Raw genomic sequence first — 24,685 nt, 5'->3', positions numbered from 1 at the left:
TTCACCATGTTGCCCAGGCTGATCGATCTCCTGAGCTCAAGCAATCCGCCCACCTGAGCCTCTCAAAGTGATTACAGGCATGAGCCACCCCACCTGGTATAAATCCTTCATTTTAGTACATCATTCCTTTACTCAGGAGTGAGAAAGGTGTCCATATGTTTGTGCCAAATAGGGGAAAATTTTAAGAGTTTTGATAAAGTTACTGGGGGAGGAGGAGAATGTTTCCATGCTCAACAGTTCCTTGTTATAGGGTTGAGATTTCTGTTTCCCTCTTAGCTCCTTAAAGTACCTGCATTACTTCTCATGTTGCCCCTTTCGTCTTCAAGCCAACTATAATGCCTCAAATTCTTCTCAAACATTGGATCTCTCTGACTTCTTCCACCATAGCTGTTGTGCATCTTTGCCTTTAAGGGCCAACTAGGATAGTTTCCCTATTTAAAAGTCCATAACCTTAATTACATTTGCAAAGGGTAACTTTTGGGACGTTCTCCATTCTGCCTCCCACATTAGTGTTGTTGTTTCATAGAGTAGGGATCTAGAGGAGGATGGGAAAGTTGCCTGGTTAATAGTACTTAGTGAAGGGATTGTTATCAGAAGTTTTCTGTGACTCAAACTCCTTCTGTGATATTTTATGGTTATATTGGAGCCATGCTATAAACTAGACAAAGTAAGTGTTTATTGATCAGTATTGATCACCTAAAGTTTGGCCAACTTACTGCAAGACAATCACAGTCTCGCATTTGTTCATGTTTTAGGTAAAAAAGCTCGCACATTTGACTTGGAAGCAATGTTTGAACAAACTCGAAGAACAGCTGTGGAAAGAAGTCGCAAAACACTGGGTAAGAAGTTCAGATATTTGTCGTTTTATTGGTTTAAGTACTATGTATACCTCATGCAAGTATATTAAAAAAGAGAAAAGAATGTTGGCTGGGCGCCGTGGCTCACGCCTGTAATCCCAGCACTTAGGAAGGCCAAGGCAGGCAGATCACCTGAGGTCAGAAGTTTGAGACCAGCCTGGCCAACATGGTGAAACCCCATCTCAACTAAAAATACGATAATTAGTTGGGCATGGTGCAGGGGCCTGTAATCCCAGCTAGTCGTGCGGCTGAGGCAGTAGCTTCGGTTGAAGTCGGGAGGCGGAGGTTGCAGTGAGCTGATATCCCCCCATTGCACTCCAGCCTGGGGGACAAGAGTGAAATTCCATCTCAGAGAACAAAGAAAAAAAAAGAATGTTGTTATGCTACTTGTCACTGTTGGTTTTTTTTTTTTTTTTTTTTTTTTTTGAGATGGAGTCTCGCCCTGTTGCCCAGGCTGGAGTGCAATGGCATGATCTTGGCTCACTGCAGCCTCCACCTCCCCAATTGAAGCGATTCTCCTGCCTCTGCCTCCCAAATAGCTGGGACTACAGGCACATGCCACCATGCCTGGCTAATTTTCTGTATTTTTAGTAGAGATGGGGTTTCACTGTGTTGGCCAGGCTGGTTTTGAACTCCTGACCTTGTGATCTGCCTCCCTTGGCCTCCCAAAGTGCTGGGATTACAAACGTGAACCACCGTGCCCTGCTTTTTGTTTTTTGGTTTTGGTTTTTTTTTTTTTGAGATGAAGTCTCGCTTTATTGCTGGGCTGGAGTGCAGGGGTGCGATCTTAGCTCACTGCAACTTCTACCTCCCCGGTTAAAGCAATTTTCCTGCCTCAGCCCCCCAAGTAGCTGGGACGACAGGTGTACGCCACCACACCCAGCTAATTTTTGTATTTTTAGTAGAGATGGGGTTTCACCATGTTGGCCAGGATGGTCTTGATCTCTTGATCTTGTGATCTGCCTGCCTCCTAAAGTGCTGGGATTACAGGTGTGAGCCACCGCACCCAGCCCAATTTATCATTTTAAAACCAACAATGGGCCAGTTGTAGTGGCTCATGCCTGTAATCCCAGCATTTTGGGAGGCTGAGGTGGGTGAATCACCTAAGGTCAGGAGTTCGAGACCAGCCTGGCCAACATGGTGAAACCCCGTCTTGACTGAAAATAGAAAAACTATCCAGGTGTGATGGTGGGCACCTGTAATCCCAGCTACTAGGGAGGCTGAGGCAGGAGAATCGCTTGTACCTGGGAGGCAGAGGTTATGGTGAGCTGAGATCGCACCATTGCACTCCAGCCTGGGCGACAAGAGCAAAACTCCATCTCAAAATAAATAAAATAAAATAAAATAAAATGGGCGACAAGGGCAAAACTCCATCTTAAAATAAAATATAAAGTATAAAACAAAATAACTGAAATAAAAAATAAAATGTTGTACAGCAGCAATATCCAGTATTTGGCAGTGTGCCTGACAAAAAATATTTTCAGTCTTTGGAAGAAAACTTTTTTGTGGTGAAAAGAAAGCCATCTACATGTACTATTTTTTGAAAAAACCCTTCATCATTTGTTTTATTTGAGACGGAGGCCTGCTCTGTCACCCAGGCTGGAGTGCAATGGCGCGATCTCAGCTCACTGTGACCTCCGCCTCTTAGGTTCAAGTGATTCTCTTGCCTCAGCCTCCTGAGTAGCTGGGATTACAGGTGACCACCACCACGCCTGGCTAAATTTTTTGTATTTTTAGTGGAGACGGGGTTTCGCCATGTTGGCCAGGCTGGTCTCGAACTTGTGACCTCAGGTGATCCGCCTGCCCCGGCCTCCGAAAGTGCTGGGATTACAGGTGTGAACAACCGTGCCAAGCCAAAACCCATCATTATTATTATTGTTATTATTGTTATTTTTTTGAGATGGCGTCTCGCTCTGTCGCCCTGGCTGGAGTGCAGTGGTGCGATCTTGGCTCACTGCAAGCTCCGCCTGCCGGGTTCACGCCATTCTCCCGCCTCAGCCTCTGGAGTAGCTGGGACTACAGGTGCCTGCCAACACGCCTGGCTAATTTTGTTTTTGTATTTTTAGTAGAGATGGGGTTTCACCATGTTAGCCAGGATGGTCTGGATCTCCTGACCTCGTGATCCACTTGCCTTGGCCTCCCAAAATGCTGGGATTACAGGTGTGAGCCACTGCACCCAGCAAAACCCTTCATTATTATGTGAAATTTCAAACACGGAAGTATAGTCATGAACTACCATGTACTTATCAATCAGATTTAACTACTGTAACAGTTCATGGCTAGCGTTACTTCTGTTTCCCCTTTCAGATGATTTCGAAGCAAATTTTGTACATCATTTTACTCATAAATATTTTTGTATATACCTTAAAACAATAAGGATTGTTTTAAAAAAAAGCTTAGCCAAGATACGTGTAAGAGATAGGAAAAACCAAGTTGTTTCCTATCCTCTCACACTCCTCTCAGTACTTTCCCCTCCTTTTTTTTTTTTTTTTTTTAAATTTGAGACAGGGTCTCACTGCTGTTGCTTAGACAGGTGCGCAGTGGCATGACCTTGCCTCACTACAGACTCCACTTCCCGGGCTCAGGTAATCCTCCCACCTCAGCCTCCCAAATAGTTGGGACTATGGGTTGGTGCTACCACACTCCACTAATTTTTTGTATTTTTAGTTGAGATAGATTTCACCATGTTGGCTGGGCGCGGTGGCTCATGCCTGTAATCCCAGCACTTTGGGAGGGGCAGATCACGAGGTCAGGAGATTGAGACCATCCTGGCTAACATGGTGAAACCCCGTCTCTACTAAAAGTACAAAAAATTAGCTGGGGGTGGTGGCGGGCGCCTGTAGTTCCAGCTACTTGGGAGGCTGAGGCGGGAGAATGGCGTGAACCCCAGAGGCAGAGCTTGCAGTGAGCCGAGATCTTGCCACTGCACTCCAGCCTGGGCGACAGAGTGAGACTCTTGTCTCAAAAAAAAAAAAAAAAGAAAAAAATCACCATGTTGTCCAGGCCAGTCTTGAATTCCTGGACTCAAGTGATCCACCTGTCTTGGCCTCCCAAAGTGCTAGGATTACAGGTGTGAACCAGTACTTTATTTCTGACACCAGATATGTAGGAGTTTCCCCCCACACATCAACCAGTTCTCCAACTGGGTATCCGGTAACTCACTTTAATTCTGACACCGTCTGCCTGGAGACTACCACAAGACTGCCTTCACTCAGACACTAATCTCAATTCACAGGTTGTGACCAGTGCTTCTAATCTACTGGCTATAAATCAGGGTTCCCATGACCACTCTTTTTGCTTTGATAATTAGCTAGGACGGCTCACAGGGAAACACTTTACTTATGTTTAACAGTTTATTATAAAGAATATTATAAATGATACAGATGAACAGCCAGATGAAGTAATGCATTGGGCAAGGTGTGCGGTGGGAGAGGTGCAGAGCTTCTGTGCCCTCTCTGGGTGCACCAACTCCCCAGCATCCCCCTGTGTTCAACTACCCTGAAGCTAATCACATCTAGTGGTTCAGGAGTGTCTAGGCTGGGTGCAGTGGCTCACACCTATAATCCCAGCACTTTGGGGGACCAAGGTAGGAGGATCACTTGAGCCCAGGAGTTTGAGACAAACCTGGGCTAACACAGTGAGATCCCATTCAGAAAATCTTATAAAAATTAGCTGGGCATGGCGGCGCACACCTGTAGTCTCAACTACTTGGGAGGCTGAGGTGAGAGGGTCACTTGAGCCCAGAGGTTGAGGCTGCAGTGAGCTATGATCATGCCACTGCATCACAGCCTGAGTAAAAAAGCAAGAGCCTGTCTCAAAAAAAAAAAAAAAAAAAAATTTCTATAGATCTTAATTTCCAGCTTCCCCAGAGATTGGTGGGTGGGGATGAAAGTTCCAATTATCTAACCCGTCAGTTTTTTTAGTGAGCAGCAGTCCCATCCTGAGGCCTAGGGATCCCACACTAAGTCACTTCAATAGCATAAACTTAGGTGGGATCCAAAGGGGCTTCTAATGAATAACAAAAGACAGCTCCTATCACTCAGGAAATTCCAAGTGTTTCAGAAGCTCTGTGGCAGGAACCTGAAACAAAGACCAAATATATATATATTTTTTGAGACAGAGTCTCGCTCTGTCGCCCAGACTGGAGTGCAGCGGTGTGATCTCGACTCACTGCAAGCTCCGCCTCCCGGGTGCACGCCATTCTCCTGTCTCAGCCTCCTGAGTAGCTGGGACTATAGGCACCGGGCACCATGCCTGGCTAATTTTTTTCTTTTTTGTATTTTTAGTAGAGACAGGGTTTCACCCTGTTAGCCAGGATGGTCTCGATCTCCTGCCCTCATGATCCGCCCCCCTCAGCCTCCCAAAGTGCTGGGATTACAGGAGTGAGCCACCGCACCTGGCCAAATATATTTCATATTATACCACAATATCATCACATCAAAAAACAATTTTAATATCCTCAAACGATAGACAAAGACATGCTATCTGAGGCATTTACAAATGTTTTAAACAATTTAGTGAATGTACTATCACAGTATAGGTACCTTGTATTTACCATTTTAAGCATATAATACAACATGTTTTGAACAAGGATTGTCTTATTTGGCTATGTCGGCTTTTTGTTGTTATTTACTTATTTATTTTTTTGAGTTGCCCAGGCTGGAGGGCAATGGTGCAATCTAGGCTCACTGCAACCTCTGCTGCCTCCTGGTTCAAGCAATTCTCCTGCCTCAGCCTCCCCAGTAGCTGGGATTATAGGCACGTGCCACCACCACCTGACTAACTTTTGTATTTTTAGTAGAGACAGGGTTTCACCACGTTGGCCAGGCTGATCTCAAACTCTTGAAGTCAAGTGATCCGCCTGCCTCAACCTCCCAAAGTGAAGCTTTTTAGTTTTAATTTTTTTATTTTCAATTTTTGTGGGTACATAATAGATGTATATATTTGTGGGTATGTAAGTTTTATAGCCCCTAGTACTTTGCTTTGTAAAATAGGTTCTCAGTAATATCTTGAGAATATTAAATTGAATTTAGACCTGTAATACTGTCTTGTTAAAAAATGAAATCTTGCTGCTTTGGAGAATGTTTTAAAATGGCACAATCTGGGCTGGGCACGGTTGCTCACACCTGTAATCCCAGCACTTTGGGAGCCTGAGGTGGGTGGGTCACCTGAGATCAGGAGTTTGAGATCAGCCTGGCCAACGTGATGAAACCCTGTCTCTACTAAAGATACAAAAATTAACCGGGTGTGGGTGGCGGGCACCTGTAGTCCCAGTTACTCGGGAGGCTGAGGCAGGAGAATCGCTTGAACCTGGGAGGCGGAGGTTGCAGTGAGCCTAGATCGTGCCATTGCACTCCAGCCTGGGCAACGAGAGCAAAACTCTGTCTAAAAAAAAAAAAAAATGGGCACAATCTGTTGGAAAGAGCTTGGGATTTGGAATTGGGGGACCTAGGTTTAAGGCCCAGCCCCACAGTCTACTAGATGAGTAACATTGGGTGGGTTTTCCAATTTCTGATCCTTCATAACCCTGTTGTGTGTGTATCATCTACCTTGGACGTTTCTTGAAGAGATTAAGATTTTGGGTGTAGTAGCTTATAAACAGCAAAGTACTTTATAAATATTACTTTAAATTCTTGCAATTTTTCTTAGTAAAGCGTGTATACATTTTACCTAAGAGAAACTTGGGGAGTTATTAAATTTTTAAATTATTGAAAAATTGTCTCAAGACTATGATCTCCTTTGATTTTTGTGGACAAATTATTGAACTTTCTTGATTTACTATTACATCTTTGGACTGCAGTTTCTACCTCTGATCTAAACACATGAATCTAAATTGATTATCTCTTTGAAAGATCTACTTAGCTTTAGCATGTAAATAGAAAATACCATTGGGATAATTTATGGAAGTAGTATTCATCATTATATGGGAAGTTACTCATAAGAGATTTTTTTTTTTTTTTTTTTTTTTTAGTGTTCTTCCAGACTTGGCAATTAGATTACATTTAGACTGTGGAATTAAAAGTGATTCCCTGTGAGCTGTCCTAGCAAATTATGAAATTGAAGAGAGGGGTTGCGGGAACCCTAGTTTCCTACCGTGAGACAGTTTGACTTACTTTTCTTTAAAAGTTGAAAATTCTCATATGGGCATTATTTATCTCATGCTTGGTATTGGAGTCTTTCCCTGGGTATTCACAGTACACTTGAGGAAACTAAGACTTTGACCCTTTTAATAGCAAGTTTGTCTGTATGTGGGGGTATGAGCTGTCTTGGTTGCTAAGTGCACTAGTGGAAAGGATGAATTACTATAAAACCCCGATAAAATATGTGCTGTGAAGGGTCTGGAAATGATAATGGTACAAATTTTTTTTAATGTTTTTTATGTTCTTGAAAGCTATAAGTATGTGTAGGACATATGAAATACAGATTTTTTTTCTTTTTCTTGAGACAGAGTCTCTCTCTGTCGCCCAGGCTAGAGTGCAGTGGGACGATCTCAGCTCACTGCAACCTCCGCCTCCCAGGTTCAAGGAATTCTTCCTCAGCCCCCTGAGTAGCTGGGATTACAGGCGTGCACCACCATGCCCGGCTAATTTTTTGTATTTCTAGTAGAGACGGGGTTTTACCATGCTGGCCAGGCAGGTCTCGAACTCCTGACCTCGTGATCTGCCTGCTGCAGCCTCCCAAAGTGTTGGGATTACAGGCGTGAGCCACCGCGCCCAGCTGAAATACAGACTTTTTTTTTTTTTTTTTTACAGGTGTTATACTAGGCTGGGGACAGTGGCTCATGTCTGTAATCCTAGTACACTTTGTGAGGCTGAGGCAGGTGGATTGCTTGAGGCCAGGAGTTGGAGACCAGCCTGGCCAACATGGTGAAACCCCATCTCTACTAAAAATACAAAGATTAGGTGGGCATGGTGACTGGCGTCTATAATCCCAGCTGCTCGGGAGGCTTAGGCAGGAGAATTGCTTGAACCTAGGAGGTGAAGGTTGCAGTGAGCTGAGATTGTGCCACTGCACTGACGCCTGGTGACAGAGTGAGACTCCATCTCAAAACAAAAACAAAAAGAAAAACTAAGGAAAAAGAGGGAGGACTGGCATGGTGTGGTGGCTCACATTTGTAAATCTTGAGGCAGGAGGATTGCTTGAGCCCAGGAGTTCAAGACCAGCCTGGGCAACATGGTGAGACCCCCGTCTCTATTAAAAAAATAATAGTAAAAAAGGGGGAAATGGCAGCTGAGTAGGCAGCCTCGATATCTTTTCCTGATTAGTAATGTAATTGACTGTAAGACCTGAGGGAGAAGATGAGCCTAGAGTACAAATGCTGCTGCCACCCCCCGAGGTCTGGAGGGATTGGCTGAAAAAACAGGGTGAACTAGGAGCTAAGCAGGCCCATTCTTTTTTTTTTTTTTTTTTTTTTTTTTTTTCATGGAGACGGAGTCTCACTCTGTGGCCCAGGCTGGAATGTGGTGGTACTATCTCGGCTTACTGCAACCTCCACCTTCCGGGTTCAAGCGATTCTCCTGCCTCAGTGTCCCGAGTAGCTGGGACTACAGGTGCACACCGCCATGCCTGGCTAATTTTTTGTATTTTAGTAGAGACAGGGTTTCACCATATTGCCCAGGCTGGTCTCGAACTCCTGAGCTCATGCAAGCCACCCGCCTCGGCCTCTCAAAGTGCAAGGATTACAGGTGTGAACCATCACGCCTGGCTTCAGGCCCATTCTTTTTTTTTTTTTTTTTTTTGAGACGGACTCTTGCTCTGTTGCCCAGGCTGGAGTGCAGTGGCGCCATCTCCACTCACTGCAAGCTCTGCCTCCTGGGTTCATGCCATTCTCCTGCCTCAGCCTCCAGAGTAAGCTGGGACTACAGGCACCCGCCACCACGTCCGGCTAATTTGTGCATTTTTAGTAGAGACGGGGTTTCACCATGTTGCCCAGGCTGGTCTCGAACTCCTGACCTCGTGATCCACCTGCCTCGGCCTCCCAAAGTGCTGGAATTACAGGCATAAGCCACCATGCCCGGCCTTGAAACCATCTTTCAAAATGTGGTCTTTTTGCAGTACAGCTGGGATGTCTCTGCCTTTCCCACCATGCACCTTTGTAAAGGGGCGGCTTCTGTCTCGCCGGTGTAACAGATTTCTTCCCTGTGTCCCCTTTCTCTTCTGTCAATGAATCATGGGTGGCTGTTGGCTGGGGACCGCTCTCAGTGTCTCATGCACTGAATGCAACATGGACACAAACTTATGATAGGGCCAGGTGGGGGACAGCAAGAGGTGAGCACCGGAAATTGCATGAGCTAGGAGTCACTGGCTGGTAGTGGGTGAGGGACACGTGGTAGGGACAGTTTAGCAGCTGGATCAGGGTGAAAATCCAAATCCTGACAGCTGAGAAGTGGCACAGACCTGCTTCTGTGGGGACAAGTGTCCACTGGCCCTGGCCAACTGGCCTCCAGGGGGCATTGTTGGAATATGCGATCATCCCAAAGCACTTCAGCTTGAAGAAGATCTAGGACACAGTTTGTTGTTACCACCTCAGAGCATTTAGATGGGACGTGATGGATGGAATTGAAGTTAAAAACCCATTCACCATTTCTAGTTAGTACAGTAGGCTCCTAATTTACAGAAATGCTTGTGAAATTGAGAATCATGATAAAATCCTCATACCTTCTCTTTTGACCAAATCTTTCTAAAATGCACAATTATAATTTCTTATCTTTAGGAAAAAGTAATTATGTTATATATGTTATATACACTATGTAAATATAGTTCATTAAATCATTCTTTGGTGTTTGAAAACTTTCTAATTCATTACTTCATTCCAGACATCAATGACAACAGCACATATCGAGCAGGCATACATATGAGCTACCTACTAATATGCCCTGATTTTGATTGTATTTTGTGAAAACCTTGGTATGGGTTATTTCTAAATGAATGTTTTCCCAAATTTTAAGCTGAAACTAGGATGCATCAAAATTATCTTGGTCATAATCTTGTCGATGTCATCTAAAGGCCACCAGGAACACACCTGTAGCCCAGCAAAGTTGAGGCCATTGACTGGCTCATCACAACAAGGAAGGCTGTGCACCACTGGGACCCAGCAGCAGCTCAGCAGCAGCAGTGAGAGGGCCTTGGGAAAGACTTGGAGGGTTTGGCTTATACAAGGTGATCTTGGGGAGGGTCAAGGAAACAGGCTGTGATGGTTAATATTGAGTGTCAACTTGATTGGATTGAAGGATGCAAAGGATTGTTCCTGGGTGTATATGTGAGAGTGTGGCCAAAGGAGATTAACATTTTAATCAGTGGACTGGGAGAGGCACACCCACCCTCAATCTGGGTGGGCATCATCTAATCAGCTGCCACAGCAGCTAAAATAAAGCAGGCAGAAGTTGGAATGAGCAGACTTGCTGAGTGTTCCAGCCTTCATCTTTCTCCCATGCTGGATGCTTCCTGCCCTCGAACATCAGACTCCAAGTTCTTCAGCTTTTTTTTTTTTTTTTGGACTCTTGGACTTACACCATTGGTTTGCCAGGGGCTCCCAGGCCTCTAGCCGCAGACTGAAGGCTGCACTGTGAGCCTCCCTACCTTTGAAGTTTGGGACTCAGACTGGCTTCTTGGCTTCTCAGCTTGCAGTCGGCCTATTGTGAGACTTCCCCTTGTCATCATGTGAGCCAATTCTCCTGATAAACTCACCTTCATATATACATCTATCCTATTAGTTCTGTCCGTTTAGAGAACCCTGACTAATACACAGGCCATGCTCAGATGGAGTGCTGTCTGGAAATGGGAGTAATTCTGTGGTTGAATGTCTTAATTGTCCTGGAAGGTGGGAGAAATGGAATGAGGCTGGTGCTACAATTGATGTAAAAGCAGCAGCTGCTCACATAAGCCGGGGTGGGGGATGCCTAGGCGTATTTGTGGTATTGACCATGTTCTTGTTTTTGTTTGTGACCAGACCAGATTACAGAGGGGTATTGATTTGCCTTGCCCCCGCCCCCACCATCACAGTGTGTCCCTGTCCAGTGTTGGTGCTGTGTGGCATTGCTTGTGTCCATAGGAGTCCATCAAGGCAGAGCAGCAGAGCGGCAAGGCAGAGCAGCAAGGCAGAGCGGCAAGGCAGGTCAGCTTCCAGCTCTTCCAGGCTGCATGTCCCCCTCAATATCCTGTAAGTTCTGATCTGGCAGATACTGAATACTCAAGGGTTCACATTCTCTTAGCCTAGAGATGGCTGCAATAATGAAAGGCATTTGGCTGATGTGTTTTCAAAGGAGAGGGAAGCTGTCTGTGTTTGTTACCTGTGGCTGCATAACAAATGACCACAGCCTAGTGACTCGAAACATCACACACCAGTTACCTCCGCTCTCAGTAGGTCAGAAGTTCAGGCATAGACCAGCTGTGGCCTCCACTCTGAGTCTCAGCAGGCTACAATCAGGGCTCAATCAGGGCTGTGGTCCTGTCAGAGGCTCTCTCAGGTTGTTGGTGGTTGTAGGACTGAAGTTCCTGTTTTTGGGGGGTAGTCAGCTGGTGCATTAGTCTATTTTCACACTAGTGATCAAGACATACCTGAGACTGGGTACTTTATTTAAAAAAAAAGAAGAAAGAGGTTTAATGGACTCGCAGTTCCATGTGGCTGGGGAGGCCTCACCATCATGGTGGAAGGCAAAAGGCCCACCTTACATGGCAGCAGGCAAGAGAGAATGAGAGCCAAGCAAAAGGGGTTTCCCCTTATAAAACCATCAGATCTCATGAGACTTATTCACTACCATGAGAACAGTATGGGGGAAACTGCCCGCATGAATCAATTACCTTCCACCAGTTCCCTCCCACAACATGTGGGAACTATGGGAGCTACAATTCAAGATGAGATTTGGGTGGAGACACAGCCAAACCTATCAGCGGGGGACCACTCTCAGCATCCAGGGGCTGCCATGGTTCCTGCCACATGGCCTCTCACAGTCCTTCCTATAGGACGGCAGCCCTTCTTACACAAGTCAGCAAGAGGGAGTCTCTCTTGCCCCCACTTGCTAAGGCAGAATCTCACATCAGATGTAACCATCACATTTGCTGTATTCTATTATCTAGAATTATGTCACAAGCCCCTTTATGCTCAGGGGAGTGGATTATCCAAAACATAGATCACCGGGGAGGGGTGACCTTAGGGTGTGTTGGCCACATCACCTAAGAGTACATGTAACATCTCTCTCATTTCTTCCATTTCTTGAGCTTTTAAAAAATTACTAAACAAATAAACATAGACAATTTAGGTTGCATGAATGAATACAAAGAACAACATATTATCATTCCTAATTATCACAATTTCTACCACAAACATGATCACTTGTAACACTTGCATGTATGTACTGGACCAGTTTTTATAAACCATCCCAGCTATGGTCTGCTGCTCAATGGGACTGATGACTCTTCAGACGTATGGTCTGGGATCAACCACATTCTTGCAGGCCACCAAGAGGAGGCATCCATCTCCACAGAAGAGAGGAGCTCTGGGCTCCTTCTGCACCTTCACAGTGAAGGCTCAATGGGGCACATGGATCCCTGTGTTGCCCTAGATATGACATTTTTACATTTTTGACTTTTCACCCTGTAGTGGGGGTTAAGGGCAGAGCTACAGGCATCTGGTAGGTATAGCCTAGGGACATTGCTAAATACCCTTCCACAGGGAGGACAGTCTCTGACCACAAAGAATTGTCCAGCCTAAAACGTCAATAGTGCCAGGGTTAAGAACACTGGCTCCAACCTTGCACAAGTCTGTGAAGTTCAAGACATTGTGGAGGTTTTTCTTGTTTTGGTTTTTTTTTTTTTTTGCTGTTTACAAAGGTGTTCTTTTCTCTCCCCATCATACTTCACAGTTCAACCCAATGGAAATGGATTAAAAGAGTGAAAGTCACTGGTCTCAAAGAATCTACGGAATTTAGCATTTTGAAAATCACATAGCAATTTTGGGTAGGTATTCACATGCACTAAAAAACCAGGCAAACATCCGACTCCAAGGATAAAGTGACTGAGAGCACTAGAAGACTTGTTGAGCCTTAAGGAATAAGAGGAAAATTATGTTATGAAGTGCAGGAACAGCACAGACCCAGACGAGGGGATGCAGCCCGGAGTCGGTAACCCGGCGCCTCCTCCTCCCCAGGGCGCAGCGCTGGCTGATCACCAGATACCGTGATCACACGTCCCAGGTCCTGAGAGCGCCTCATAGGTAGACAGTTCTTTGGGACTTTTGGGACGCAGCACTTGAAGAGAGGTTTACCTAAACTTTCCTCCTGGGAGCCTGTGATCATTTGAAAGTAACAGAAGAAAGTTGTCAGGCTGAGGAAAGTTTCAACAGGCACTTGGTGAGAATGGGAAGCATCCATTCATTGTGAAATCGCGGGGACAGAGGAGGAATTCATGGGATCAGAGCACTGAGAAACTCCAGAGGCTTCTGGTTCACCGCCCTGATTCCACAGATGTGGGTCAGAGGCAGAGATGGAAGTTGGAATGGACAAGCCTGCCCTCTCCTCGGCTCTCCATGGCTCTGTCCTCAGGCTGTTTCTGCAATTTGACATGAGGCCTGGCCCCAGGGAAACCAGTGGGGCCTCATCTCTTCCCTGTGCTGCTCTGAGGTGGAGCCTTCTCAGGGTCAGTCCAGCTCTGGAGCCCTTCTCCACCTCGGTCACCAAAGCTGTCTGGTCCCAGGGTGGTGCTGAGTGACAGGCACGCCAGCCAATCCAATCGGCCATTTCATACCCAATGCATGTGACTGATAAAGAGATAACGCCCTGTCTCCAAGACACAGGCTTTACATAAACAGCTTTAATGACTTCTTCACTTAGAGACAAGACTCCTTAGTGGTGGAACCTCAGGCATCCGTGCAGGATGTGAGAAAGCTCCCATATATACATGAACTGAGAAGTGTGTAGAAGAATAAATACTGTAATAGGTAATAAAATGTATGTATTTTTATTTATGTGCTACTTTTTCTCCCTCTCTGTGTATATACACATACATACAAAAATGTATTCATTCTATGGAAAACATGAAAGATGTAATATTCTTTACATATGAAATTTTAATTAATGTATTTTGTCTGATCATATGAACACCACAAATATAATTTTATAATTTTTTTACCTAACAATAAGTCTTAAATATACATGGGCAATATCATAGTTTTTTTTTTAATCATAATTAAAATGGTTGTGAAACATTCCACTTTAATTTATTCCTCCTAATCCCTAGGGTGGTATATTAAGTGAGGGTTTCTCAGCCTCGGTACCGTGGGCAGTTTGGGTTAGCCCATCCTTTTCAGAGACACTGCCCTGGACACTGCAGGATGTGGCTTCACATTCTGGTCTCTGCCCACTGGATGCCAGAAACATCCCTTCCCCTTAGCTGTGGTAATCAACACTGTCACTAGACATTGCCAAATGTCCCCTGGAGGACAAAATCACCCTAGGTTGAGAACCAATGGCATTTTTTTTTTAAACTATCATTGTAAGACAAAGCCACCTGAACTTCCTTGCTGATGTCTCTTCACTTCTTTTTTTTTTTTTTTTTTTTTTGAGACAGAGTCTTGCTCTGTCGCCCAGGCTGGAGTGCAGTGGCATGATCTCGGCTCACTGCAAGCTCCACCTCCCAGGTTCACACCATTCTCCTGCCTCAGCCTCCTGAGTAGCTGGGATTACAGGCGCCCGCCACCACACCTGGCTAATTTTTTTGTATTTTTAGTAGAGACGGGGTTTCACCATGTTAGCCAGGATAGTCTCGATCTCCTGACCTCATGATCCACCCACCTTGGCCTCCCAAAGTGCTGGGATTACAGGCATGAGCCACCACGCCTGGCCTCAACTTCTATCTAATTCTATTCAGAGGGAAAATTTCTAGAAGCAACATTCCTGTTGCAGAGAAGAGATATTCACTTAAGAACCTTGATATATATTTGCCAAATTTCTGTCCAACTATCATTTTTAAAAAGTTAAAAACATGACTTTCATAGAAACACATACAGAGCATATGTCAAAGATGTATTTCTCTAATGCAATGAGACAGCCAGCAAGACAGTGAGGGTGCAGCAGCATGGGGACAGAGTGCAGAAAGAGGTCACAGAAGCCTTGGAAGAAGGTCATTCAGTCATACAAGGACACCCTGATGCTTGCACTGCGGTCCTTTCCAAGTCCACGTGGCGTTGTTCCTTTGTGTCAACACCAGATAAGACTCATGGGCATTGCTGTCAGTGTTGTGTGTGTTATAATACCAGGGACCCTCACATGGCTGTGTTAGATTCTAACCAATAGAAAATAATAAGTCAAAGCAAAGACCGTTACTGACTCCTTCCATTGTTTCTTTAGAGACTTTGGCTTAGCACTCTGAACTTTCTGATTATCAGATCTTATGTGTTTGCTGATATATAAAATAACAAATTAGACATAATGCCCTATAATTTTCTCAGTTTGATTAATTGCCTGAAATTTGATCTATCAGTCAGTGTTTGATTAGAATAGAGAAATCACATGTAATTTGAACAAGGAAAGATCAATACGAAGAATTGCTAGCTATAACAGGGTTCTGGAGCAATGAGGATTGGCTAGTAAAAAATAAAGAGAACTCTAAGGAATATAAGAATAACAGATAAAAGGAGCATCAACCCCTGGGGTTGAGATACAACATCCAGGGCCTCTGGGATTAAGATCCAGACCCTGTTTGAGGGGGCATGGCTGTGGCTCACTGAATGAAGAGAAGTTGCTGTGGTAGAAATCTGTCTCATCAGAATCACTCTACTATAATACTGCCTTGTGGAGGTACTGGTGGAAGATACTTGGGGCTGCTGACTGCTGTGCACTTCAGGAGCCTGACAATGGAGCAAACTGCACGGGTTCTGGATCTGGACACTGGAGAAGCTGTGTTGCAGTACAGAAGCCTGCCAAGAGGAGCACACAAGACTCTTGGAAAGAAGAGGAAAATCTCTTACAATGTCGATCTAACATCATGCCAACTAGCAAAGGAAAAATGTTTAAAGGGTCCAAGTTCATTTCTGCAGAGCAGACATGGAAGGTTGAATTCGGAGCTGAGAGACAATAAGTGGACAACTGGCACATTTGGTCAGACTTGTAATTTTATATCTTAGATGGACAAATTAAACACAAGTCCATAGGTGTTTTCCTTACAAGCTTACATTTAAATTTGGGATCCTGGTCAGAATTTTGCTAAGGACTTCATTCTTTCCCAGTGTTTCAGGAAGGATACTGTGGGGCCAGAGCCACTTTTCTTTATTGTAAGGTCCTGGGCTGTGGCCCCTTTTGCTTTTCTGGGCTCCTTTCTCATGGGCATCTGTTTTGGGAGCTTCATTTCCTCATCTGCTTTGACACTTTAATCTTGGACATTGTAGTGAAATGCTTCACATTGTCACACATTCTAATCTCAGAGACCACTCCAAATCTTTCTGAATTTTCTTGGCCATTGGAATTAGTACTCTGGAATCAGTACATTAATAATGGTTTTTTAAAAACTATCAGCTAGAATTTCAAGACTTTAGAAGAAATGATCAGTAGAAATTTGGAGAAGCAGTTTCTAGCTAGTAGTAGCTGTGCAGAAAAACAGTTTTATTGATAAGTATCTGATTTGGATTTAGGAACCAGCTAGGATGAAAAATTCAATTGAGGTCTGGCCAGATAGACATAAATTTTATTTTTCGTTTATATTCTGTGTCCAAAAGACAAATTGTCATGAGTTATTCTTTTTTTTTTTTCTGAAGTATCCGTTTGTTTCTCAGCTTTGGAATTAGAGGTGTCGAAAATAAACGGGACTCAACAGCCTAAGATTTTGTTTAAAAAGATGTTCTTATTTATTTATATTAAAAAAATTTCTAAACTTTTTTTTTTGCAAGAAACTGTCAGCATTTTCATTTTTGATAGATAAATTTTATATTTCGGATTTTGATTATTAAGTTGTTTCTCCACCAGAATTCCTTATGGATTTTTGTAATAATCTGTATTTAGTGTGTTTAATTATTTGCTTTCCATTTATATTTATTTTGGGATTTCTTTTGTAAGAGAATGGCACCTGTGACAGCATACTGTTAATATTACCCTTGTATCGTACTTTACCATGCCATCTCTGAAGAATATTACAGACCATTTTGGAGCATGGTGAATAACAAATTTTTACCTTAAGAGTTCACTTGAATAGTCATTTTTATATTTGTGACTGCAAGTCACTTTTAGGGGCTGTACTTCCTTAGTACTGGTAGCATTATTATCCAATGGACTTTTATAGCTTTCATTAGGTTTTCTTTTGTTTTTGTTCTTTAAAGAACATTTTACTTATCTTAGTATTTCATTTTTCATCTATATTATGAGGCAGTAAGAGTCTTCTGTTTTTCCAAAGTTGAGACTGCTTTATATTTGTTTCATATTGTCTACAGCTGTAGTGTTCAATACATTAGCCACCAGCCACATATGGTTATATAAATACGATAAAAATTGGCCAGGCGTGGTGGCTCACACCTGTAATCCCAGCACTTTGGGAGGCCGAGGCGGGCAGATCATGCGGTCAGGAGATCGAGCCCATCCTTACTAAGACGGTGAAACCCCATCTCTATTAAAAATACAAAAAATTAGCCAGACGTGGTGGTGGGCGCCTGCAGTCCCAGCTACTCAGGAGGCTGAGGCAGGAGAATGGCGTGAACCTGGGAGGCAGAGTTTGCAGTGAGCTGAGATGGCACCACTGCACTCCAGCCTGGGGGACAGAGCGAGACTCCATCTCAAAAAAAAAAAAAAAAATTAAAAATTAAGTTCTTTAGTTGCACTAGCCATATTTCAAATACTTGATGGATACATGTGGCTAGTGGCTAACGTAAGGGATAGCACAGATATAAAACATTTCCTCGTCATATAAAGTTCTATTGGATAGTGCTGGTCTGTAGCTTATGGGATGGTATCTTAGTCTGCTTCAGCTGCTAAAACAGAATACCATAAATTAAGTAGCTTAAACAGTAGATATTTTGACCAGGCGTGGTGGCTTATGCCTGTATTCCTAACACTTTGGGAGGCCGAGGCAGGTGGATAACTTGAGCTCAGGAGTTTGAGACTAGCCTGGGCAGCATGGCAAAACCTTGTCTCTACAAAAATTAGATGGGCATGGTGGTGCACGCCTGTAGTCTGAGCTACTTGGGAGGCTGAGGTGGGAGAATTGCTTGAACCTGGGAGGTGGAGGTTGCAGTGAGCCATGATCGCACCACTGTACTCCAGCCTGGACGACAGAATGAGACTCTGTCTCAAAAAAAAAAAAAAAGATATTTCCCACAGTTCTGGAGGCTGGAAGTACAAGATCAAAGTGGTGGCAAATTACATTTCTTAAAGAGGGCCTGCTTCCTAGATTGGAAATGGCCATCTTCTCTCACTATCCTCACATGGTAGGGAGAAAAGCAGCTCTAGTGTCTCTTCTTATAAAGGAAGTAATGCCACCATAGGGGCTCTATTCTCATGACCTCATCTAAACCTAATTCTCTCCTAAAGGCCACGCCTCCCAATATCCTCACCTTGGGGGTTAGGGCTTTATCATATGAATTTTTTTTTTTTTTTTTTTTTTTTTGAGACAGAGTCTCGCTCTGTCTGTCACCCAGGCTGGAGTGCAGTGGCACAATCTCGGCTCTCTACAAGCTCCGCCTCCTGGGTTCATGCCATTCTCCTGCGTCAGCCTCCTCAGTAGCTGGGACTAAGGTGCCCGCCGCTGCGCCCGGCTAATTTTTTGTATTTTTAGTAGAGACGGAGTTTTACCATGTTAGCCAGGATGATCTCAATCTCCTGACCTCGTGATCCACCCGCCTCAGCCTCCCAAAGTGCTGGGATTGCAGGCATGAGCCACCGCGCCCGGCCTATCATGAATTTTGAGGGAACACAAACATGCAGTCTGTAGCAGATGGTAATAGGCTGATATATTGCACTTGTTGATGTAAATCTGATAGGTTTCTTTCTCTCCAAGGACAGCTTTTTAAATATTTAACAATACCAATAATTTTTCAGGTTCTGTGACAATTTTGTAATTTATAAGTTGCAAACTTAAAATAATCTATAATCTATTTTGTCCTAACAATTACAAATATATTTTTTATTTCAGATTATATATATTCCTACCAGATGGAGATAATTACACCTTTAAAAATTTTTATTTTTTCATTTTATTTCACATATTGACATTAAATTTTTATTGACACATAATTGTACATATGTATGGGGTACAATGTGATGTTTTAATACATGTACTCAATGTGTAATGATCAAATCAGGGTAATTTGCATGATGATTTTTCTGTAGGGAGAAAATTCAAAATCTACTCTTCTGGCTATTTTCAAATATATAATATGTTATTGTTAACTATACTCATCCTACTATGCAATAGGACACCAGAACTTATTCCTGGGTTCTACGTCTGTTTATGAAGCCAACCAAGGATTGGAAATATTGGGGGAAAAAATTGCGTCTGTACTGAACATGTACAGACTTTTTTCTTGTCCTTATTCCTTACACAATATAGTACGATAACTATTTGCGTGACATTTACATTGGATATTATGAGTGATGTAGAGTTGATATGAAGTATATGGGAGGATGTGCAAAGGTGATGTGCAAATACTGTGTCATTTTATATCAGGGACTTGAGTATCCTTTGTTATCCTCAGGAGATCCTGAAACTAGTCCCCCATGGATACTGAGGGCTGACTGTATAGTCCTATCCTCACGGAACTTTCATTCTAATGAGGGAAGACTGACTATAAACCAAATATATATAATAGGTGGTGGTAAGTACCGTGGAGAAGTAACAAATGGGGCAAAGTGAGTTCTACAGCTCCATTCTTAGAAACCTTGGAGTACTTTTCTTAGTTTATACTCGTGGTGGTTTCCTTTTGTCTCCTTTATTACATGGGACTCTGACATGTGCCCATAGCTAGGGTGGCAGTAGGATCTACCCGAAAAGCATCCTGCTGATACAGGACCAAAGCATCCTGTTGTTCTCCAGCCTATAAAAAGAGCTAATGGTCTTGCTTCTCTTAACTGTGGCCTCCTACACTGTGTTTTGGACGATTGGTGATGTCTTGGATATTCTGTTTCTTTGGAACTTTGAATATACAACACTTTACTAGGGAATTAGCAATGGAAGCAGAGCAAAGATGTACAGAGGAAACAATGCATAACTCTGATGGAACTGAAGTCATGAGGCAGCAGAGAGCTTAAATTACAGCTTTAAAAATCTTTATTTTTTAGAGGGAGTTTAATTGGGAGTAACAGCAGTAATAGTTAACGGAGCCAGAATGCTTGAGTCATATAATTGGAAAGCAGAGTTGGGAGCAACAGATGCTAAAGAGTAGTTGCTGTAGTTCCTCTTTGGGTCGTAGGAGCAGTTGTCATATTACTATATAGCTACTGAATGAAGAAGAGTTCTTAGTGAGGCCTGGGTGAACAGCTCTTCTTCGTATTCAGTGTGACCCCATTTGACCTTTTAACAAATCTCTAAGTAAATAAATAGCCCCTAAGGTAAACTAAGTTTTTCTCTGCTATTTTTTTGCTTGAGAGAGCTATAACTGTAATAGACTTATATTTCTGAACATTTTAGTGCTTGCCAATATTGGGTAATATTTATGTTTCCTATATTTGTAATGAACATTCTTCTTCTGGTACATTTTTTGTTAAGTTATTGTTTCATACATAAAAGTTCACCTTTTTTTGTGTAAAATTGACTCAGATTAATTTATACAGATTGACAATGGGTAAATAGAATTTTTCAGATTATTAAAAGCTGAAGGATGCCCATGTAAGCAAAAAAAAAGAAAAAAAAAACCAACAAAAATAAACCCAAACCCCTCAAACAATTTCGAACACAAAACATTCTTCTCATGTCGGCATCCCTGCTTGCAGGTGTGAAGGGGGCAGGAGTCAGCGAGGTGACCTGGGCTGAGTCCCGGGAGTGGGAAGAGGTGGCAGGAAGGGGATCTGAGGAGGAGAACAGGGATCCTGCTGGTCTGTGCTTCTTCCCAGACACGGGAGCTGTAGAGGGGACCTCTGCAGCAGATGCTAGGGGGGCCACTAGGCCCAGGCAGTCTTGGGACTTGGGTCTGTCCTGCTGTGCATCCACAGTGGGTGCTTTAGAAACGGGAGGCCCACCCGAAGCCCCTGTTGCAAGTGAGGACAAAGTGTGGGAAGGCCGTGAGGGTCTGCAGTCCGAGATGGCCTTGTCCTCAACGTGCGGTGCACTGTCGATGCGGGGCCTAGAGGCCTGGGATCTGGGGGAGCCACCCCTTGGGGCGAGTGTCTGCCCTGGTGCTGTATCTGCCTTCTTTTCATAGCGGTTGTGACCCGAAGAGACATCCTGAGGTCCGTCCTCCCTCACTGTCTTTGAGGAACTGTGTGCCAGCTGGCAGCGGGATGAGGCTGGCCCCCTCCTCCGCGTTAGTTCCGGGAGGCCTTCCGTAGAGCTGTGGGAGCTCGAGCTGGCATTTCGTTTGCGGCACGATCTGGTCCGGGAGGTCTGGGATCTCTGCTTATATCTCACTTCTGACCTCTGGGCACCTGCTGCAGCTGTGGCTGAGGCCCAGAAATATGAGGGGCTTCCATCCACTGCATTTAGTAACCTCACCCTGGCGATCCATGTGGAGGGGGGAGGGGCTGCTGCGGCAGCTGCAGGAGCCGACATCCCAGGCCTTGTTCTTCTCATGCGGGCATCCCTGCTTGCAGCTGTGAAGGGGGCAGGAATCATCGAGGTGACCTGGGCTGAGTCCCGGGAGTGGGAAGAGGTGGCAGGAGGAAGGGGATCTGAGGAGGAGAACAGGGGTCCTCCTGGTCTGTGCTTCTTCCCAGACACGGGCGCTGTAGAGGGGACCTCTGCAGCAGATGCTAGGGGGGCCACTAGGCCCAGGCAGTCTTGGGACTTGGGTCTGTCCTGCTGTGCATCCATAGTGGGTGCTTTAGAAACGGGAGGCCCACCCGAAGCCCCTGTTGCAAGTGAGGACAAAGTGTGGGAAGGCCGTGAGGGTCTGCAGTCCGAGATGGCCTTGTCCTCAACGTGCGGTGCACTGTCCATGCGGGGCCTAGAGGCCTGGGATCTGGGGGAGCCACCCCTGGGGGCGAGTGTCTGCCCTGGTGCTGTATCTGCCTTCTTTTCATAGCGGTTGTGAGCCGAAGAGACATCCTGAGGTCCGTCCTCCCTCACTGTCTTTGAGGAACTGTGTGCCAGCTGGCAGCGGGATGAGGCTGGCCCCCTCCTCCGCTTTAGTTCTGGGAGGCCTTCCGTAGAGCTGTGGGAGCTCGAGCTGGCATTTCGTTTGCGGCACGATCTGGTCCGGGAGGTCTGGGATCTCTGCTTATATCTCACTTCTGACCTCTGGGCACCTGCTGCAGCTGTGGCTGAGGCCGAGAAATGTAAGGGGCCTCCATCCACTGCATTGAGTAGTGACCCCGACGTGGGGTTCAATGTGGAGGAGGGAGGGGCTGCTGCGGCAGCTGCAGGAGCTGACGTGCCAGGCCTTGTTCTTCTCATGCCGGCATCCCTGCTTGCGGCTGTGAAGGGGGCAGAAATCAGCGAGGTGACCTGGGCTGAGTCCCCGTAGTGGGTAGAGGTGGCAGGAAGGGGATCTGAGGAGGAGAATAGGGGTCCTGGTGGTCTGTGCTTCTTCCCAGACACGGGAGCTGTACAGGGGACCTCTGCAGCAGATGCTAGGGGGGCCACTAGGCCCAGGCAGTCTTGGGACTTGGGTCTGTCCTGCTGTGCATCCATAGTGGGTGCTTTAGAAACGGGAGGCCCACCCGAAGCCCCTGTTGCAAGTGAGGACAAAGTGTGGGAAGGCTGTGAGGGTCTGCAGTCCGAGATGGCCTTGTCCTCAACGTGCGGTGCACTGTTGATTCGCTGAAATGCCGCCTCTTTTTCCAGGTGCAAGTCTTTAGCCATGACCCGATACCCCAGCTCTAAGGGAGGTGGCAGCATCAAAGGCTCCCCTCGCCTGGGTGGCAGCAGGGGAATCTTGCGTCTACGGGGCCTAGAGTCCTGGGATCTGGGGGAGCCACCCCTTGGGGCGAGTGTCTGCCCTGGTGCTGTATCTGCCACCTTCTCACACCGTGTGTGACCCGAAGAGACAGCCTGAGGCCTGTCCTCACTCAGTTTCTTTGGGTAACTGAGGGTCAGCTGGCAGCGGGATGAGGCTGGCCCCCTCCTCTGCTTTAGCCCCGGCAAGCCTCCCGTGGAGCTGTAGGAGCTGGAGATGGCATTTCGTTTGTTGCTCGAGCTCCTCCAGGAGGTCTGGGATGTCTGATTATATCTGATTTGTGAGCTCTGGGCATGGAGGTCTGTCTGCTGAGGCCTGGGCCTGAGCATAAAGGGAGAGAGGCCTCCATTGTCCCGCAGGGGCCGAAATGCAGACCGTGCATCCCCGGTGACCTCGGGGACCGTTCTCTGATCATCAGGATTTTCTTGGACTCTGGGGTCCTTGTCCTGCTCAGGCATCCCTGCCCCACTCTCCTTGAGGGCCCTCAACACTATGTTCCCTGGACACAAGTCTGGGCACAGCTGAGTGTTGTGGACCCCAAAGGGGTGACTACCTGCTTCTGGGCCCCACAGAGTCCTTGTGCTCAGTGTAGTGGCTGAGCTGGGGGATGCCCTGGAACTTGGAGCACGCAGCACTGGCTTACTGTGGTACCTGTGCAGTGAAATTGAAGGCAGAATCACCAGGATGGAACACAGGTCTTGCAGGATCAGGGAAAAGCTTCTTAGAGTTGTCTTGATGCCACTGATGTCGAGTGTCCGGGTGCTTGTAGGATGGCCTGCCACTCAGTCCAGGGGCAGGAGCAACGGGGAGATCCCACAAGCAAAGTGAACTGGGGGATGGGCTGAAGGGGCTCCAGGCAACTGAGGCCTACTCGCAGGTCCTCGGCCTTGGCCCAAACAGGAATGAGGGGCACAGAGTGCCCAGGTAACCGCTCCTGGGAGCAGTGGGGAACCGTCGGATGCTTGAACTCTCGAGAGCTGGGCTCTGAGCGTCCTCATCCAGCTGCCAACTCGGCCAAAGGCTAAGCCAGCAGACTCTTCTGTTGCCGGGCAACGCGCCTTCTAAACCTGAGGGAGTGGGCACGTGAGCACATAATGGTACCAGTGACAGAGCGACCATAATGGATTAATAAGCACAGCCAGGTACCCGCACAAGGCACTTGCTGGCAATGGCAGGAGGCGGACGTGGGGGGTCGTGCAATAGGTACTGGAGGGAGAGACGCGGGCACAAAGGTCGCGGGAGGAGCAGGTGCCCACGATGGCTGCAGATCTGCCCGTGGATCACTGAAGATTCCTGCTCTCCTGCTGAGGTGGAGACTGCAGTGAGCTGAGATCACACCATGGCACTCCAGCCTGGGCAACAAGTGCAAAACTCAGTCTCCAGATAAAAAAAAAAGAAAAAGAAAAAAAAGAGGCTGGGTGTGGTGGCTTCTGCCTATAATCCTAGCACTTTGGGAGGTCGGGGTGGACGGATCACGAGATCAGGAGTTGGAGACCAGCCTGGCCAACATAGTGAAACCCCATCTCTAGTAAAAAGTACAAAATTTAATCAGACATGGTGGGCAGGAGAGAGCATGTGCAGGGGAACTCCCATTGATAAAACCGTCAGATCTCATGAGACTTATTCACTACCATGAGAACAGCATGGGGGAAACTGCCTCCATGATTCAGTTATCTCCACCTGGCCCCACCCTTGACACATGGGAATTGTTACAATTCCAGATGAGATCTGGGTGGGGACAGAGCCAAACCATATAATTCTTCCCTGGCCCCTCCCAAATCTCATGTCCTCACATTTCAAAAGC

The 24,685-nt window shown here is 45.7% G+C and overlaps 1 protein-coding gene and 1 pseudogene across 1 annotated transcript; one reads left to right on the top strand and one right to left on the bottom strand.

Moving 5' to 3' along the window:
• The window catches only part of LOC115930160 (putative inactive beta-glucuronidase-like protein SMA3), a 46,023-nt pseudogene that overhangs the window by 1,559 nt on the left and 19,779 nt on the right, over window positions 1–24,685 (top strand).
• On the bottom strand, window positions 16,493–24,259 carry LOC134757612 (putative POM121-like protein 1-like). Its single transcript, XM_063700829.1, has one exon. It carries the CDS (start codon window positions 23,337–23,339, stop codon window positions 20,628–20,630), a length of 2,712 nt encoding a protein of 903 aa, XP_063556899.1. The 5' UTR covers window positions 23,340–24,259; the 3' UTR covers window positions 16,493–20,627.

The sequence above is a fragment of the Gorilla gorilla genome, chromosome 19, assembly GCF_029281585.2.
Source record: "Gorilla gorilla gorilla isolate KB3781 chromosome 19, NHGRI_mGorGor1-v2.1_pri, whole genome shotgun sequence".
Lineage (NCBI taxonomy): Eukaryota > Metazoa > Chordata > Mammalia > Primates > Hominidae > Gorilla > Gorilla gorilla.
The sequence above is the reverse complement of the archived record's forward strand: the minus strand, read 5'-3'. Positions and strand labels throughout refer to the sequence as shown.

Coding starts and splice junctions, on each gene's coding strand:
- LOC134757612 (XM_063700829.1), bottom strand. CDS start 23,339: ATGCCTGAGCAGGACAAGGACCCCAGAGTCCAAGAAAATCCTGATGAT.